The following is a 19,361-nucleotide window of genomic DNA, read 5'->3' on the forward strand; positions in this document are numbered from 1 at the left end:
GGCAGGAGTGCCACAGACGCTTGTGCGGTCCTACCTGAAATACACACAGCACAGGTGCACATATAACGCCACTCTATCTTAAGAAGGTGTACCATCGTTCAGATCAGAACATGGCCATATTCTAATGAAGGAAACACTTTGTGTCTGTGCCATGCCATATTAAGGAAGCAGAAGCAGAGAGACCATCAGGAGGCGCGCCAACTGTGCATCACAATTAAGTGGTGTAAAAATAAGTGCGCGTCCGCACCCGAGGGCACCCTCTTAAAGGGGGATCTAATAAAACACTCCTGAAATCCTCCTGCATGTGGGTGGAGTCACTCACTGCACCCGCCTGTGGGGATCACTGTTCATCACTTCCATACTGTGAAGCTCAGGGGTGAGTGCTGCCTACCCTGTGAAAGATGGATTAGCTACCATTCACTAACGGACTGCCGTAAGTTTACAGCCGCCATGAGTATAGTTCATTAAAGGGTCCCCAAGTGTAATAATACTACGGACCAGGTCATAGCCAATTCCAAACACCTCAACAAAGTAGATGGACGTCCTACCCTTTCCCCACATCTTTGCCAAAACAGCTGAGTCCAGCAACAGTGACTGAGGGGACACTGAACAATTTGGGCCAGAAATATCTATTTTGTCCAGTATTTCATTATTGTGTTCAGATATATAATCCTTTCCAAATACAATATATAGGTGTGCGTAAATTGCACTAGACTAGGGATGTTTACAGCGTTAACTTCCAGGCAAATAATTATTCTAGTAATCTAGATAATATGCGCTGACCAATGGATTATATATTTATATATGAGTCAGGCATAAAAATAAGGAAACCAACAGAAAAGTGAAAGAAAGTGGTATGCATACAATTATTTACAGAGGTTCCAGGAGGATATCAACCTTGTTTGAATCATCCTTATATCAGTGATTTGTCCTCATGCATACTACAGGTCTACTAACATGATCTTCCGAAGGGAGGGGTATCAACCCCAAGATCAGTTTATGTTTTTATATGTAAAAAAATAAACACATCAGGAGCCTGATTCAGTTGCTTTAAGCAAACTTACAGTGGCTCAAATAAATTTCTGTCCATCATATTTGCATTCTAATTACATAACATACTCACCCTCACTCACACATCAAAGGTGGCCGGTCATTGGTTTTGGTACCAAGCTTTATGAGGTATGTATGACAGATTGCCCCAATTGGGTCCCTGCCTCCTTGCTTACGGAGCAAGGTAACCGCATCTGCTCCAGCAGTTGCCCATTTAAGCGGGTTTCTGAGTGAACTCTTGATATCGAGGCATTGACTTATTTTTTAGGATATGGTGTACTGGCCCTTAATATTGTTTATGAATTTATGGATCTTGCGCTTATATTGTTTACCTTTTTAGGTCTCACCTACGCAGCGTGCATGCGTTGCATAGGAGGAGACCTCTTGAAATCGATTTGGTTTTTCGCCCAAAAACGTGCACGCATTGCATTGCTTTCAATGGCAACGCATGCAAGTTTGGCAATTTACTTGCGGAAGCGAGCTTTGAAACCATCTGTTTGTAATTAACTTGCAAACAGATGGTGCCCCTTGCTCATTCCCGCAAGTGAAACAGGCGCAAGCCCCCTCCCCTCCCCCTGCTGCCTCCTCCTCTCCTCGTCAAACTTGGTTTTTTTGCATGGTCGATGACGACCTCTATTTGCCTCCGGTTGAAAGGAAAGTATGGGGTCTACAGCACTGTGAAGAGTGCTTAACTTGGATATTTTTTTCTTTTAAGGTATGCCGAACCTTTTTCAGGAATACGGCACCACTCGCAATGTTCATTCCGGGCATTGTTTTTGTTTAGGAAGAGGCATTGGCGTCTCTAGTTTCTGCATCACAGGCTCTTGGTCAACACTGCCACATGCCAGCCGAACACTCATAATGCACAGAGCTGGAGATTCAACATGCGAGCCTTCCTGCAGCGCCTAGATTTCACACGCGCGGTGGTGCAGCGTTTGGCGCTGTCAAAAAGCAGTGCGCGTCTGGTATCCGTTTACTAGTATGGACTTCTTCAGGGCAGTCAGGAGCAAGTGTTTTAGATTTTTTACTGCACGTCACCGCTAAAATAAAGGAGGCGCCGTTAAATCTGCTGGTCGACCCCTTGGTGCAAGTCACTATCTCAAAGCCCAACAAGACTCCTCAGCCTTTCATCCTTCAGAGGTCGATAAGAGGAGTACCAAGCAGCGGAGTATAAAATGCACACAATCAACTCTTAGTTTTTTATAGTTAGACCTGCAGGACTCAATTGTTTGCATATCAGCTGGTTCTTTGGGATTTAAAGTCCACTGTTAGGAAAATACCGTTTTTATTACTTCTTTTCTTTGTGACAGCTGAGCATCAGCTTAGGGCGCCATGTTTTTTAGAACGTTTAAATTCAACCAGCTGCAAATAAACATCTCTCCCATATGCACAAATCGGCTGGACAACTCATCAAGTTAATACACTTGTTGCTGAGATCTGTGCAATCTACACAATGCAGACAGTTCCGTAGTCAGAATCATGGGCCACCAGCCAACTGGTTGCTACGTGAGCTATAGACGCAAGCTCTCATGTCTTAGGAGGTTTGCGCCACTCGTTCCGTTGCAGAGTAGAATGCTTGTGCGCATGCCCAGCTTCATCGCCAACAAGGGGTGGAACCAATTTGAGTCTGTAAATGGTGTCACTATACTGCTCTTGTGCCTGCGCACTTTAGGTTAATTGGAGTCAGTGTGCATGTCCACGCGCAGGACCAGTCAGGAGGAGGGTGGTCAGATAGCTTTCCGCGCATTACTTCCTGCTTGGTGGAAACAAAAACAGAATATAATGAATCAAAAATGCTATTACATGCCTGAAAGGTTAGCTTGAAAGCCACAGCGGCATCTTTTCACAGGCAATGCTAAGCAGAGGGTAACCCTGACCCTCTTTCGAACGGTTCAAGATGAAGAGAAGAATTCGAAGTGAGGTAGAAATTGGTGCAATACTTAAGTCCTCTCGAGAATTTGAGAATTTGTTGCACTGCCCTCCTGGGGACCTCCATTGCTATACTCTGCTTTTTAAGATCTGGTCAAAACAGCGTTCACTCTGTCATTCTAGAGCCTATTGTTAAAACAAACATTGGCAATGCCAATCGGCCAGGCTTCAGTGTGCTTTACTTATACAATCAGCCACAATACTCTACAACATAGCCAAAATGTATTAATAAACACATAAGGTCCCAAAAGCGAGACCTATTGGCTATGCCAATTCTTCTTTATCTTGCCATTACACCCAGTAAGCAGAATCTGCGATCATGAGTTGTGTTCTGATTGGTGAACTCTGAAATGACCATACTCCATGCCTGAGACAGGATAAGGGAGCCCCACACCATATAGTAACAGTCAGCCTTGGAATTTCTAAATCTGGGGCAGTCTGGAGATGCTCCCAGGAATATCCATCTATTTAAGGTGATAATTAGAAAACACAACATTTGTTATGTTATTAATTTTAAAATAGCACTGGTTGCTCCCAACGGAGTGTTCCGCGCTACGATTGCCCTAACCAGATATAGGAGTGAGAAGAAGGAGAGAGCCAGAGCCTGACCAGAAAGGTAAGGGTAGTACAAAATAAAACAAGTAAAGTCAGAAGATTCGGCAAGCCTAAACAGCCATGTTTTAAGTTTCTTCCTAAAGGTTTTCTCAATAGGTTCTTGCCTCAGGTGGAGAGGTAGAGAGCTCCACAGTTTTGATGCCCAAAAGCCAAAGGAAGAACCAAGCAGACGAGATCTTTTAATGACAGGCAATGTTGCCACCGTGGCGTCTGATGATCGGAGTTGTCTACTGGGTTGATAGGATTTAAGAAGTGGAAAAAGATATCATGGGCTTTTGCCATTAATGATCCTATGGCATAAGCACATAGCTTTAAAGGAAATTATTTTCCTCAAAGACAACCAGTGAACATCATCCAGGGCGGGGCCTGCTGGTGCCCACCTCAGGAGTTTCAGCAGGAAACGTGCCATTGCATTTTGCACTCTGAAGTTTATCTAATCTGCCCAGAGTGGCACCAATGTAAAGTATGTTGCAGTTGTCCAGTTGGGACATAACAAGAACAGTTTTCCTGGCCGATATAGGAAGAAGATCCATGATTTTGGCCAGAGTATTGAGAGTGACAAAACACTTCTCAGCTACACAGGATACTTGTCTCTCAACAGTAAGATTGGAGTCAAACAGAAAGCCTACACTTTTTACTTTGGGCTTAGGGTCTGGAATTGGGCCAAAGTTCTGTTGGCCACCAAGCTGAGGACCAGACTGAAGGTTGTTTCCCGACAATAAGTACTTCCGTTTTATTTTCATTCAGCTTGAGGCAGCTCGTGTTAATCCATTCTGCAAGATCCCTCAAACAGGATCTGAGTTCGGGTGCAGCCTCCTCCTCCTCCCGAGAGGGTAACGATAAGATGCGTGTCATCAGCATAGGACACCATGGTGATGGTATGCTGCTTGGTGACATCAGCCAATCGGCGCATATAGAGACTGAACAATGTAGGGCTCAAAATCGCGCACTGTGGCACCCCCCCCCCCCCCCCCCGAGATAGAGGGAATACTTCCAAAGTGAAGGGAGTCTGCACCACTTGAAAGGTACGGTAATTTCCCCAACTAATTCGTTTTTTTGTTGGTGGGAAGCAAAACTAAACAATAAACACTAAAAACTGTTAAACATCAGTATTTCTGAAAATGCTAAACTGTTCTTCATTTCTAAAAAATCTGCGGAAAATTCATGGCAGGATTTATACTGATGCATTGTGAATGCAGGTGTTTGACCTGCAATAATTTCTCAGTCACTCTAATTCTTTCTGCTTTTCTATCCACATTTCCATCCACACATTTCCTTTTCTTTTGGTCACACTGCCTTTTTTCCTTTGGCAGACCCTCTTTTTTTTCCTTATAAACGGCAGACCAGAAGTAGGATGTGATTACAGACTTCCACGGGCCACCCTTTTTTTTCAAGGGTGCTCGGATTTTTTCTTTTTGATGAAACGGCCACCTCCATATCTTGCTCCTTATGGGAGTGCCCTTGTACTTCTGCTCCTTGGCTGCACCAGACAGTTTGATGCCTGTTTGATATCATAGCAGTGCGGGCGTCAAACTGCTCAGCACAGTAGACTATGCAGCAGGAAGCCTGTATACCTATCCGAAAGGGAGTATGCTTCTGCTCCAAAAATTTTACCTATCACACTCTGAAACAAAAATAACAAAATCTTATACTACAAGCAGATTTGAACTCAGATGATGGTTGGTATTTGGGGAAATATTGAGCCAGACATTTCGGTTTTGCTTGACGGAGAATTTAATGCAATATTCAGAGAATTTTAAAAGTGAATAGGAAACCACTGCAGTTGCTTAATCTTCCCAGAAACCAGGTTACATGTAAAGAGATTGAAAATGGATCTAGCTGTGGTATGCTGAACACACTGAAGTTAAGATTTTTTCGAGAATCCTAACCAGATAGCATTACAGCTATTGAAGCATGAAAAGATAAAGGAATTTGCAGCTATAGTCATATCTCAAAAAGACAAGAAAGGAAATTTTTCTCCAAACAGTCTTTAGTTGGAAGAAAAGGTTTTGGAAACTCCAGCCATCAGCAAGTTATGAATCAAGTCTGAATTTATTTAAAAATACAAATTTCCTAATGTCCTGGCAGGATTAAAGAGAGGACCCATGGGACTACTAGACCATAGCCTCTCATCTCCAAAGTTATGAGCATTTTGAGGTAAGAGCGACCCCAGTCTTTGAAGGATTTAATTTGGGAAGTTTTTATTCATCCAAAAATAAACGAGATCTAGAGAGACAAACCTAATTGGCATTACAGAATGCTTGCCTTTACCATGGGATCAAGTGACTATCTATACTGGTTTCCATGAGGCTGAGATGAACCCAACTGAAAAGGTATTTGGCATTTACAGTATACCGCCAAAATTTAAAGAGTTGCCTTTAACTTCAGTGGCCAGTTGCAAATACACAAACTGCTAAGGTTCATTGATATGAATACCTTCCTCACAGAGCAAAATTAAGTTCACTTCATTACTTCAAGGAGCACAGCTCACCAATACAGAGCAAAGGAATGGACCAGCAACAGCAAGCAGTACTGGAAATACTTCAGGGCTGAGGCACAAAGGCCTACTATACTGGTATTTGAAGAAAGAAGGTTGGCTGTTTTGTGACTGGAGGACCTATCTTAATTTCCCTGAAGATTTGTGGAGGCCCAGCCATTCTGAGTGCAGCCATGCTGTGTTGTTTTGTTATGCAGCTATATTTAGTCAAGTTTCCATCACAGTGGGAGGCATCTGTGTTGTGGAGCTATATCTGCCAGGTGTATGGGAAGAGCTCACAACTTCCTTAGAAAACTGCTTCTCTGTGCATGCTGAATGAAACAATCTTACCCCACTTTGACTGCTGGTCAGGTTACAACAGATATCCTAGTGCAGTGGGTGTTTTGTGCCTATCAACTACCCTCAAAAGACAACCCAACTAGATTACTGAACACTTCGTATTGCCCATGAAGGCTTTGACTGTGTCTCCTAGTGAATGCACCTGTGTCCCAACAACCAGTCCTATACCAAAACGTGAAGACAGTCAAGATTCCTAGCCTTTAGCCCTTGCCACTGAGAACCACCTCTGCGATCCTGCTACACAAGCTCATCATGGCCATGGCATGGTAATCGCAGGAGACTGGGAACGTATTAGTCATAGACATGCCATTGTCACAGCAACAGAGAACAAGAAATAAGATGTGCAAGCAACATGCAGAAATTCTGTTTTTCCATGCAGTCTTGACACCCAGCCTGCTGGGAACTAACCTCTGGAACAAAGGTAATCCTGTCTCATCATGCTTGTGCTTTGTAGATCTGCTATGTAGAAGCAAAGCAAACCCAAAATACTGGGAAAAAAATTACCGTTGTGCCATCATGTTATTTTGAATATACTGTTGAACTAAAAGGGAATAAAAGTTGTTCACATTTATAAGCAGTCTCAATTATAAGAGACTTGATGATACGTTTATTATATTATTTAAATGTGCAATATATTTGAGTTTGTAACCCGTCCCAATACCAGTCGGGAGATGGCAAGTTTGATTTCCTGTAGCAGAATTAATGTTGCGTTCTGAGGTAGGTAAACGGAGTACCATAAATCATGATATCAGTATTTATAGTGCTTAGAAATGGCAGGTGTGGTATGAAATGGTATGTAAAGCACATTATTCGTGCAAACTACTCCATCAATTTGGAATATATATATATTGCTCTGTTGTGCCTAACAGTTGTGCTTGGTCATTGCTGAGTGAATTGTGATTAAAGTCCATTGTATAATTGAGGTGCACTGTTAAAGCTCTGTGAATGCGGACTGGCAACTCTGTGAATTGGTGCACTGTTAAAAGGGTGGAAGGGTAGATGTTAGAAAGATGATACACACAGGTAGACTAAAGGAATAACTTTTATTTCAAGAAACGCATTAGTAATGGAGCGGTGCAGGTCCGTCCAAGAGCCAAGCTCCCAACTCCTACTGCCCAACACAAACTGACCCACTTAGAATATCATGCCCCATTATATTCCACATTCTGCCCCAACATTTCATCTAGACTCATGTACCACACACCTTCCCCTGTCACGACTTGCTCCCTGCATTCTCGTGTCCACCACCAGGGGGCTGAACTGTGGGACTCTCCAGTGTCATAATAAGCTACTGGACCCTACCGTTCATGCATATACTGACTTCCAGCCATTTGGACACTATTTGGGAACTGACATCCATTCCCAATCCATGCCGAGTTTTGTGGAAGCCAGCCTGCTCATGCCTGAAACTCCATTACCTAGAATTCCGTGCTCACTGCTTCATCTCCACCCCTGCAGGCAAAGAATGGGTGGAGGAATTCAGCTCACCTGTGGCTGGCTGCTGCTAGCCTGCTCACACCTGAAGCATGTGATTACTGTGAGCTATTTTAAGCCCCAGCTCCTTTCATTCCAGTGTTGGTCATTGTAGCTGTGGTCCGGTGAGACCGAGCCTTGTTTCCTGAGCTTTTGATATTCCTTAATGCTACCTTGTTTCCTAAATTCCTGAGATATAGTTATTCTTTGTTGCTGTTACTGGGATTCAGCTATTTCTTGTTCCTGATTTGCACTGCTTGTGGTGCTCTCTTGACTCCTTGTTTCCTGAGCCGTAGCTATTTCCTGTTTCCTTCAACTAGCACTGCCTGCAGTGCTACCTTGAACCCTGAGCTATAGTAATTCATTGTTCCTGAACTAGCACTGCCTGCAGTGCTACCTTGGCTGTTGAGTTTTTGCTCAATTATTGTTTCTACTCCAGCACAGCCTTCAGTGCTACTGTTTTTTTCTTGTCTCCTGATTCAATACTATTCTAGTATACCCATGTAACCTCCCCTTCTGTATATCTTTTTCCAGTCCCTGCTTTTATTCCCATTTACTTGGTTCCAGTTCCTAGTTTACTGTCTTTCTATTCCTGCTGTCTTGCTTCTTTCACCTTGTATGTTTGTTACTTGCTTTCTGCCAAGTGTGCCCTGTGATTTCCTTCCTTTCCTGCTAAGCACTCCTCCTAGATAGCTTCTTGTCTATTGTGCTTGTATTTAGTTCTACCCCTTTGCTGTTACTACGTTGTGTGTTCCTGTTTGATCACCGGATCCGTGGGCACAGCTGACAACCTGAGTGGTGTTTCTTGTCCACTGTGAGTATTGTCTTTGAGTTACATTTATAAAATCACCATAGGTATCAGCTCCACAGACTCTGCCTTTACATGCATACCCTCTATGTGGATATTTGCAGTCAGTATTTGTACCAGCAATTGTGGGTGAGGATCTTACTGAGCTTCAGTCTTACCGTGTGGAGCTCCCGAGTGCGTTACCCCACATTCCCTTTATTGTTAATGTTGTGGTGTGTGTTTGTGTATATATATGTCTGCACGTCCATCCTGGGTGTAGTTATTCTGAATGCCGAATTGCCTCTTGAGTGCCCATCCTTTGAGTCTTGGCCATCTTGTTCACTTGTACACGCTTCCCCTTTGGGTCCCTTTTCTCCTCTGACTTCCTGTGTGATCCTGGGCAGTGCTGTACTCCTCTTTCTGTGTACGTTTTCTTCCCAGTCCTTGCCGAAGTTCCCGTCTGTGTTCCTGACATAGTCCTGGACAGTCCCGACATAGTCCTGGACAGTCCCTGACCTCCCCAGTAACACAACCCAACAAAAATTACAATACAAGAAATGTAATGAAAGAATATTCATACACTAATTAAAATTCATAGAAAGATTTCAATAGCATGTACATTATATTTGAACAGAGTTAAAGTCCAATACTAAAGTACACACCAAGAACTACCCCAGTAGATACCCTTCCAAGTGACCGGGTAATTTCTTCTCTCTTGCACTGCACTGCACACATACCTTCTGTCCTCTTGCACTGTGCTGCTCACATACATCTGGAACAATCCTACTCCTATTATCAATCACTACTTCCACATCACACTCACTGTTTTCCACTCCCTCTCATTTATAACACAAGGATCCATCAGAATCCTACCTGAGAATTTTTCATCCCCCATCATGTACCCACTTTCACTACCATCTTCACAACTTGCCTCACCATAAAATTCCTTCATACTACACGGACTCACAGAACGTAAATTCCATCTCTTACCATTCACGAGTTCCACTGCACTTCCCAAAACCTTAAACTCTCAAAAGGTTCTGACAAACGTGATGCACCCTTTTCCACAAAACCTGTTTTTTTTTCCACATGTACATACTATTCCACATTTATGGCTGGCATTCTTTCATTTCAATTCGGTTTACACTTGGTTTGTTCCTGCAACAACTTCACCATCCTCCTCACTTCATTATCCACTTGCACTCAAAACACCTCATTCGTATTCTTCAACCAACACAGAACCGGCTTGAAGGACGCCTTCGTTCCTCTTAAAAGCTCAAACGGCATCCTGCCTGTCACAGAATGATGAGTAATTCTATAAGACAATAAATAATATATTCTGAAGCGATTTTATTTATTTATTTTTTCCCTACAGCAAACCAGATTAAGACCAATTGGATCGTCTCCTTTATAACTCAGTTGAAGCGCTCTACTTGATCATTACCTGGGAAGTACAAAAATACTTTCACATGCTAAATTTCACAGCTCTTCTAAAATTATTGTATTTTCTCTGATGTAAATTGTGTACTACTGTCCGATACCAACACCTTTGGGATACATTCCCTTGGAAAAACATCTTCAAGAAATTCAATAACCACATCAGTGGTAACATTACTCACTGTGCATACTTTTGGTCATTTCGAATAATAATCAATAAAGTACTATAGCATAAGTTTACCTAGAAGACAAAGTAGAAAGAGGGCCCATAATGTATACTGCCAGTTTGCGTCAAGGTCTCCACGGTAACTCCACTGTTATCAAGGGTATAATCTCGGATTTTGAAACTTTATCAATAACACTTCATGCTCTATAATTTCCTATCCAACGGTCAATGGCATTCATTCCTGGCCACCAAAAATTATCCTGTATATTCTGCTTAGTGCTAGACGTTCCTCCGTGCCCCTCATGGCCTAGTTTGATAATACACTCGCATACTCTACAAGGGGGCACAATTTTGTCTCCTCTCAACACAATATTTTTGCATGTGGACAATTCACCCTTTACTTTCCAAAACGCAGTACATTCCACTGTTAGTTGACATTCTCTAGTTCAACCACCTGAAATATACTCCTTAATTTGCCTTAACACCCCATCCTTCTCCATCTCCTGCAGCCACACCCTTTCTGACAATTCTTACCCGCTTCCACACTCCTCATTTACACAACATCCTCATAAGTAAAAGCAACATTACATTCATTCTCACTGGCTACGAATTTATCCTCACCATCAAGTGGTAAGAGTGACAGTCCATCTGCAATGCAGTAGTTTTTCCCTAATGCATACACAATTTTATAATGGAACATTTGTAATTTAGATGCCAACCATGATAGTCGTGGAGTAAGTTTCCTACCTTGAAAATGCTTATCAGTGGTTTATGGTCAGTGCGAACTCTCAACTTCCTCCCCATGCTTACAATTTAAACCATCCCATTGCCCATGTGGATGCAAGTAGCTCCTTTTTAATAATCTGAGTACTTACGCCATGTTTATGACAACGTGCAAAGAAGCACATGCCACATTTCATTCTGCTCCATTTTTTTCTTTGTGACAAGACCGCACCAACTCCATAACCACTCAGTCTGAAGCTGTATTTCTTCTGCATGGGGGCTGAGGGCGGCTTATATAGTGCGTATATATTACAACTGTCTCACCACCTCGGCCCACTGATTGACTTCCCTCCTGTGTACAAGGACCCCTTAATAATACTCCACAGGTGTTTTTTTTACAATCTCACAAAATCCATCTCAATCCATAACGACACACTGGTTAAACCACTTTGCACATTTTAAAAAATGTTGGTACTCAGTGTGTGAGCACCTCAAATCTATGCAAACGTTTTTCAGGCGAAAAACAATCAGTGCTCTCCTATAGCCCCTCACTATGCCTCTCTTGCTTTGCCCTGACTCTTTGAAGCTGCAATCCCATTTTAGATTATTTTACGGGTTAAGGCACGTGGGACATAAAAGTAAAACAACTGTGGTGGTTAATGCATTTCCTGGAGAAATCTATATGCAGTCTAGTCACAGGTTTGATTCATCATAAAACAGGTCTGATGGTAAATGTACCTTCTGCAAGGTACACCAAAGTATAGCGTGCATGTTACGATTTTGTGTTTTATGTATACAGCTCAGTGGGTTAGTGCTTTTGCTGCAGAGATTCTTCTGTTTTCTGCTGGTTACAAGTTATAATCCTTGCACTAACAGTTTAATAAATTATGAACTGGCATAAGAAGCTGCATGCAAACTGGAAGCCAGAAGTGTAGAACATTCCTGTTTTCTCTCAATCTTTTGTTAGTCGAAGGTTGCTAATAAGGGTTTCTCTAGGTAATAATCCAGATGTATTTACATTATAGTGTAATTACTGAGACAGATATATCTGACCCTTTTTCAGGGCATACATATCTCCTATACACAGAGCTTGGAAAACTCAAAAACCTCACTCCAAATCATAGTTTAGGTCACACACTGGTGAAGTGATCAGCTAAAAGATTTCATTTTCTTGATGACATAGGCATCATGTGTTTGGCTTCAGGGAGCACCCAGTCAGGACATTAGACACGCAAAATGAGTGATGATGACACTTTGAGAGGCATTTGTGTCGGCTCCAGCTGGAACTGAATGTAAGAGAGCTCCCTCACCTCCTGCAGGTTGCCACTCAGAAAGAAATGCAGACAAAGTGCTGGTCCCCCTGAACATGTCCGGAGGTCGGCCAATTGTATTGGGATAAAGTGCACACATTTCACTGAGAACTGACTGGATCCAGCTCAACAGTAACTGCCAGAAGTAGGATGCGTATGGGTCTTCCAAATTACAGCACTGGGTAGCATCTCTCTTTTGCCTCCCTTCTTAGCAATTCGGGCGACCCTTGGGTTCCCTCAGCTCACCTTCTCTTCCAGTTCAAGCTTTAATTCCCCAACTGTATCCCTTCTCTCAGCACTGTCTACACTTTCTGCCTCCTCCTTGTCTTGTACACCCAACTGCTTCATGCTTTGTCCTTGCCGGTCCCTCCTAATTGGTTCCTGCTCTTCTACTCTCCCTACCTCAGATCCTGGTTTCCCACGTCTTTCCCTCCGTCTAGTCTCCTCTGCATTTGTGGCAGATTCACAAAAACAAATGTGTATAAGCAGTATTTTTTTAATTGTGTGGATAGATTGCTGTTGGAAGTACTTAAAACGTCAGCATTAAAATTTGCTGACAGTATTTGAATTTGGCATTCACCCCCCCTTTTTATAATATACATGGCACTGCTCGCCAACCGTGCCCAACAGCCTATGCCAGGAGCCAGTTCCATTTTAAATATCATGAATTCCATACAAGGGGCTGAGATGGCTTTGTGTGTAATCTAAAGGTGATCAAACGTGGGGTCATATCTACAACCTTATTTTCACAAAAATAACATATAACTTAATTCAGGAAATATGTTTTTTTTTTTTATTCCCCTATTTGTTTCCTGAGATGGAAGTGACCAGCCCATTCCCTACAAACCTATTTTATCCTAACGCTTACATTTTCCTCCCTGATTACTCTTTACTTAATCCAAACATTTCCCTTATCCGTAACTCCTACATTTTCTTTTAATCTATTTTTTTCCATAATGAACACCATTACTAAACTTAACCCTCCACCTAACCTTAACTCTGACACTTACCCCCAGACTAACCCTAAACTTGTATAGCTCTAATGTTCGCACCTTACTCTGACCCCTTCTTTCAAATATGTGCAAACCCTTCCCATTAGTCTGGTTTCCGTGTTTTATTGCAATGTTACCGGAGTGCAGATTTTTTTCCTCCAATTATTTTGATCCTCAAGGTTTTCCTCTTCAACACTAGGACGCGTCACTGGCGCAGATCAGAAAGAGCAATATGTTAATGACATGGCCTGAGTGTAATGTGGGTTTTAGCCTCACAGTTTAAATACAAAATTGCCATCACCTCCACCATTCGAAGCACAGGCACCTGACCAAGCTGTGCCTGGAGCAGGAAGATTTTAGCAGCAGTGCTCTGGACCGTCACTGCAGGTGTGGCTAGGGAAACGACCTACCTCGGCTTCAGTAGTACAAAAACCTTTTTGGGTACTATCAATTTTAAAATAATCCCGTTGGGACCAATTGTTATCTTACTTTTACATACCCAGGTCCTGTGGGTTTTTCTGGGGTCCCCCATTGTTTAGTAATGGTACCTGGGCTTCGATGCCTTGAAGGGACTTTGGTGTGTCCTGGTTACACCAGTATACTGTCAACATTTGGAATCAGAAAAGAGGACGATTACAAAAAAAACATGCATTGGCATAGCCAATGGGTCTCACTTTTGGGACCCTATAAGTGTTTAGCCATGCAACAGTTGATGTGTTGCACCAAGGATATTGTGCTGCATAACTAAATACTTATAAAGGTCCCAAAGGCGAGACCTATTGGCTATGCCAATGCTTGTTTATTTAATCAGGACTCATGGAGCCTACTCCTTTCCTTGCACTAGGGGCAATGACACACTGCCTACTCCACTGTGTACTGCCAACTTATAAGGCCCAAAAGGCGAGACCTATTGACTAATCCAATGCTTTTTATTTTATTTCACTTGTTTTAATTGCTAATATCAGTCATTTTAAGGAGTTCAAGCATGGCATTAGCTATTTCTGACCGACTGACAATAATTTTGCTTTTTAGTTCAGGGACTTAGGTTGCAGATAAGGCCACTGGAAGGATTTAGCAACAGCTTGGTCATCTGCACAGAGATTACTTTTCTAACTAGAGAAACTGTTAAATTGAGGAACATGTCAGATTTCTGCTTCCAGCTTCCAATTTCTGAAATTTTCAATAGTTCCTCTTTCTTGTGTTAAGTGATGTTAAAATACCTATGCTTAGCCCTGCATTGCCGATGGTATGCCCTTAGAGTGCTGAGCGAAACAATGCAATTCATGTAAAACGTTAGGGCAAGTCCTCAACCTTTTTATTTGTTGCAATAATATCTAAGCGCTTGACAAAGGGCATGATGGTTAAATTCCTTTAACCCATCACCCTAAATGAATCACACATCAAAGGTACCTAGTTTTGATGCATGATGTACTGGTGTTTGTTTTTATTTTCAGCATTGATTGTATTTTCTTGACTTAAAGCAAACCATAGATAAAAACTGATCCATTTGATAACCAAGCTAGTGCTATGTAAAAAATAAAGTCTTATTTAATAGACAGGGAGCTCAAAAGCAGCAGGAGGATCAAAGAGGCCTGCAATCTAGAAGGAAGTTGTTCTTGTTTCGTGATGCATGAAAAATATTTGTGTACAAAAAACTTTTTTCCAAAACATTTGGTAAAAAGAACCTCACACAATTTTACTATTTGAGCGAAGAATAAAAATGCCTAGTATTACCACCCTTATCTTGCTCTCAACCAAACTGTTAGTTTACGCGGGAAGACTTTTGCAAATAGCCAGGGGAATCATGCACACAGACGGTCTCCTGACGCACAGGGACAAATTTAATTAGTGGGAACATTGGTTACCAGTCCAGGTCGGACAAACGCAAAGTCAGTGGTCGGAGTTGTCTGAACAAATAAGACTATTTAATACCCAAGGGAACCCTTTTTAGCGCCTATAGAACAAGGACAGTTTGAGGGGAAAAAAAACAATAAAGTTCTAAACCCATTGTTTAAATTTTGCATGAAGCTCTTTGATGCTAGCCCATAGCTCACACTAATATTTTAGAATACTTGCAGCTAATGAGCCGCAAGAAACGTATCGCTTTTTCAAAATCAGTAACCTACGTGCTTAGCTACTTAAAATACACGATGTGCTCTGCAGCAGGAAAAGCTACTCGCTACAATACTATGCTACTTTAGAAGTTAAAACTGTCACTTGACGAAACACAGATCTCTCCTGCAAGTTCCTGAACCACCAGAGCTACCTTACCATTATTATTATACCCTGAAAATTGCTGGCAGACAAGGATCTCTGCAGCAGGTGCATTAATTCCGTACACCTTCTTTGTGAACAATTAAGCCGAAACAGATTTACCTTCGCGTTCCTCTTGTTGTCAGTTTCTTTGTAGCATTTTAAAAAATAAAAAATGTATATGTTGACTGTAGGAATTTTTAAGTAAGTTTTATGGCTTTTCATGACTACGCCTATCGTGACTCCATCCCTTTCAGGTGCCGCATCTAGGCCCAAAATATAAGGGTTACCGGGGTATTTGTTACAATTTTAGCACTGATGTGAATAAATAGGACAACCAAATGAATACAACTCCCACCAACAGACCACAAGCATCATTAATAAGATACAGGCATCGAAGTACAAATTCTGCCAGAATGCAGGCAAACCGATACCACTTCCGTACATGCAACCGTAAGGAATGAATAAGTGTAAGGGTAATGAAGGAATAAGTGCACAGGCACATGAAGATACATGTATTAAAATAATATAATGGGGGCAAGCGAACACGAACATACACACACAGCATCGGCAAGAGGAAAAACATACCTATATTGACATAACGAAACAAGCAAACACCTGCAAAAAAAGAGGTTTACAAATAAAACGAAATCATAAGACACCGGAAAAACAACGAGATGTATGCATGCACACACGTACCACAAGAAAAGACAGGCACCAAGAAACTGGTGTTATGTTTAATAATTGTACAACACACATGCGATGGCATGGACTCAGCATGGGAGCAAAGACCTGAACCCTAAACAGCAGAGACTCACGGGATTTGTTGGCCTCGGGCCGACCGGCTTTATTCCACATCTCGAGCAGTTTCTCGTAGATGGGGGAGGACATCTTGACCATCCAAGTGCTGCCCTGCTGGGTCAGGTCCTTAAAGAAGTTGTGCTTGAGATCCCTCCAGGTGACTCGGCACTGAGAGGCCGAGAACTTCACGCCCTTGTCTTCCAGCTGCTGGCTGATGACGCTCCACACGGCCCGCGTGGTCTGCATGCGGGGGGACATGAAGCGCTGGATGTTGCCCATGCCGTCAATCTCCTCCAGCAGTTTCATCTTCTCGTCCACAGTGCTCCGGTGCCTCACCATCTTTGCCTCTGCTGCTGCAGACAGTGCGAACCCGGAAGTGGAATGCTGTTTATCCCGGAAACAGCGGTTGCTTGTAGTCCGGATGTGAAAGTGCATCACTGTTTCTACCCTGAATTCCTAGCTGCAGCTGCTAAGACAGAAATGGAATGCAGCGTTTCATTGTTGTATCCCTTCTTCGTTAGGCTGGAATCCTGCAGAAAAATGGGATGGTTAGATTTCAAGGATTGAGGACTGGATACATTCCTTACCGACGCGCTTACCTTTTTAAGTTCAAATGTATATATTAATATTAACACTTGCTCATCCTAAAAACGTGTGTGTGTGTATGGGCGGGGGAGGGGAATTATCATAGTCAGTGACAGTGAGCAATGATGTCACATGGAGTGATAGCTCATGCAGTGATGTCGCACTGCAATCACACCCCTGACGTTAAAGGCAACAGGCTATTTGTCTTTCCCTTCTCGCCCAGTGATCTCCTGTGATGACATGTTGAATGCTTCCGCATTCAACATGTTTTTGAAGAGGTTATAATGTGTTTGTACCTGGCTTCAGCGTTGTTACTTTGGATGTGGGTGGGCTGCTACAGTTAACACTGACCCAGTAGTTTTCAGCAATTAAGTGAACTCTTCTATGGGAAGGTAGAGTATTATGTGGTGATGCTGCTCAGGCTTCGCCGTGCAATACTCGCACAGTACCCCAAAGATGGTCCTTGGATTCACAGCAATAATCCTTAGCTCAGTCCTGGTATAGTGCCAAAGAGCAGTCAGGCTTTACTAGATGGACATGTGTTAAGCATTTCAGAGTACCAACATGGACGGTAAGTAATTGACATGACTCAAAAGAAATCCGAAACCAATTTATAAAAATAAAGCAGATTCTAATATAAATTTAGACACCAAAACAAAGTAAATCGGATAGATGTAACTGGAGTTATGGATTTTGGAAACAAAATTAAATCAGTGCAAAAACAATACTGTAAAACGTTATCATTGCTGTCAATCGAAAAAATCACTAGTGACAATCGCTCACTTGCAGGTTGAGTTGCGTGGAACCCAAGGAAGGTAAAGATGATGTGGGTCCCAGGACCAAGCCATGACAGTCAATTCCATTTTACCTGGCTTGAGTAGCCCGGGTGCAGAGTTGTCTTGGCTGTCCTTGGTGCTGAAGCGGGAGTTGCGGGGCAGCTGGTTTTACCACCTACAAGGTGCTGGTGGGGAACTGGGTGCAAAAAACAACAACAAAGCCACTGCTGACGTCATAGGAAAGTTTTGCGGAGTTCCCTCGAGGTGCAGCGTTGAGTAAAGGGGTGGTTACTGGACCGCCAGCCAACAAGCCATGGCAGCGGTAAGCTTAGTGGAAAGTTATTTTGACGTCCGAAGGAAAACAGTAGCCACCTAAAACTTGCTGGAGGTCAGGACTATGTTTCCCAGAATGCACTGGATCATCTACTTTTGGGCGATCCCTCAGAGGGCCCGATGGCCTGCTACGTTTGGTTCCGATATGTTGTTTTTACCTGCGGTGTGCAAGTGACTAGTGCCACTAGTCCAGGGGAATTCAGAGTTGCCTTTGGCTCTCAAAGGGGTTCCTCTATCTTGGGGAACCGAGCTTTGGTCAAGGACAAGTCATAGTCGTGCAGTTCCAGGAAGGTTGCCACAGGTGCAGAGTATCATGCCTTTGCTTTGTGCAGATGCTGTTGTCGCAGACACCGATCTCTTCTATGTCCTTTGATGCAAGTCCGATCAGGACTGAGGTTCTGGTGTCAGTGGTAGTCCTTAAATCATATAGATTTAGGGGTGTTAGGGATGTGGGTGCAAGTGGCCCATGACTATTGGCCCCAGCAACTAATCCGCCCCTAAGGTGAACATATCTGGGAGATTCATTTCAGGGATGATGAGGCAGGTTGTTTGATACCAATCATGACATATTTTGGGGGTACCATAATGGAGCTGGCAAACTCGAGTCGGCCCAAGCTCCAGCACATGCCATTCTATAGACCGCTTATCACTTATGGTAGCCTTTAATAGTAAAGGTCACTCTAAGGACATATAAGCTTGCACTTCATGTCCATACGTTTCATACAATGCACCCTGCCTCCTGGGCTCAGGAGGCCTTCCTTAGCAGGTGAATGGCATACATTAAAAATAGTGCATTTACTTTGCAACACATGGTGAGGGCAAAGTCAAGTCTGAGCAGTTTGCACTGCTCCTGCAGTCTGCAATGGCAGACTAGCTGTCACTAGTTTACTTGGTTTACTCAGTGTGGCACAAACATTGCTTCAGGCCCTAGTGACTCCTTTAACACCCATGTCCTGGGTACCATGGTACCATATTCTAGGGGCTTATAATGGGGTGAAAGTCCTTGCCAATTTGGGTTACCAATTCACATACATCAGTTTCAGGGCGAGAGCACTGGCACTGGGGCCTGGGCAGCAGGCTCCAGTGCACTTCCAGAGGCATAACTATCAGCACTAGAGCAAAAAGTGTGTGTGGGGGGATGACCATACAAAAAGGCTTCTTTCCTACATCTTCAATGCATGGAAAACCTGCATTGGAAATGTCAATATAGCTGGCTTTAAATAAATGTTGATTAATAAATGGCAAGGCATTTGGCTTTTTTTTTTTAAAGCGGGCTTAGCCGTTTGCACCCCTCT

At 42.9% G+C, this 19,361-nt stretch overlaps 1 protein-coding gene across 1 annotated transcript in view; it reads right to left on the reverse strand.

Annotated features, from left to right (window-relative positions):
* Positions 1-16,745, reverse strand: part of LOC146790023 (uncharacterized) — a 125,362-nt gene extending 108,617 nt beyond the window's left edge. Inside the window, exon 1 of the mRNA XM_085628345.1 lies at positions 16,390-16,745. Within this exon, the coding sequence (XP_085484471.1) occupies positions 16,390-16,711 (322 nt within the window). The 5' untranslated portion in view covers positions 16,712-16,745. The remainder of the gene's footprint in view (positions 1-16,389) is intronic.
* Positions 16,746-19,361: the final 2,616 nt, after the last annotated feature.

The sequence above is a fragment of the Triturus cristatus genome, chromosome 10 (assembly GCF_964204655.1).
Source record: "Triturus cristatus chromosome 10, aTriCri1.1, whole genome shotgun sequence".
Taxonomy (NCBI): domain Eukaryota; kingdom Metazoa; phylum Chordata; class Amphibia; order Caudata; family Salamandridae; genus Triturus; species Triturus cristatus.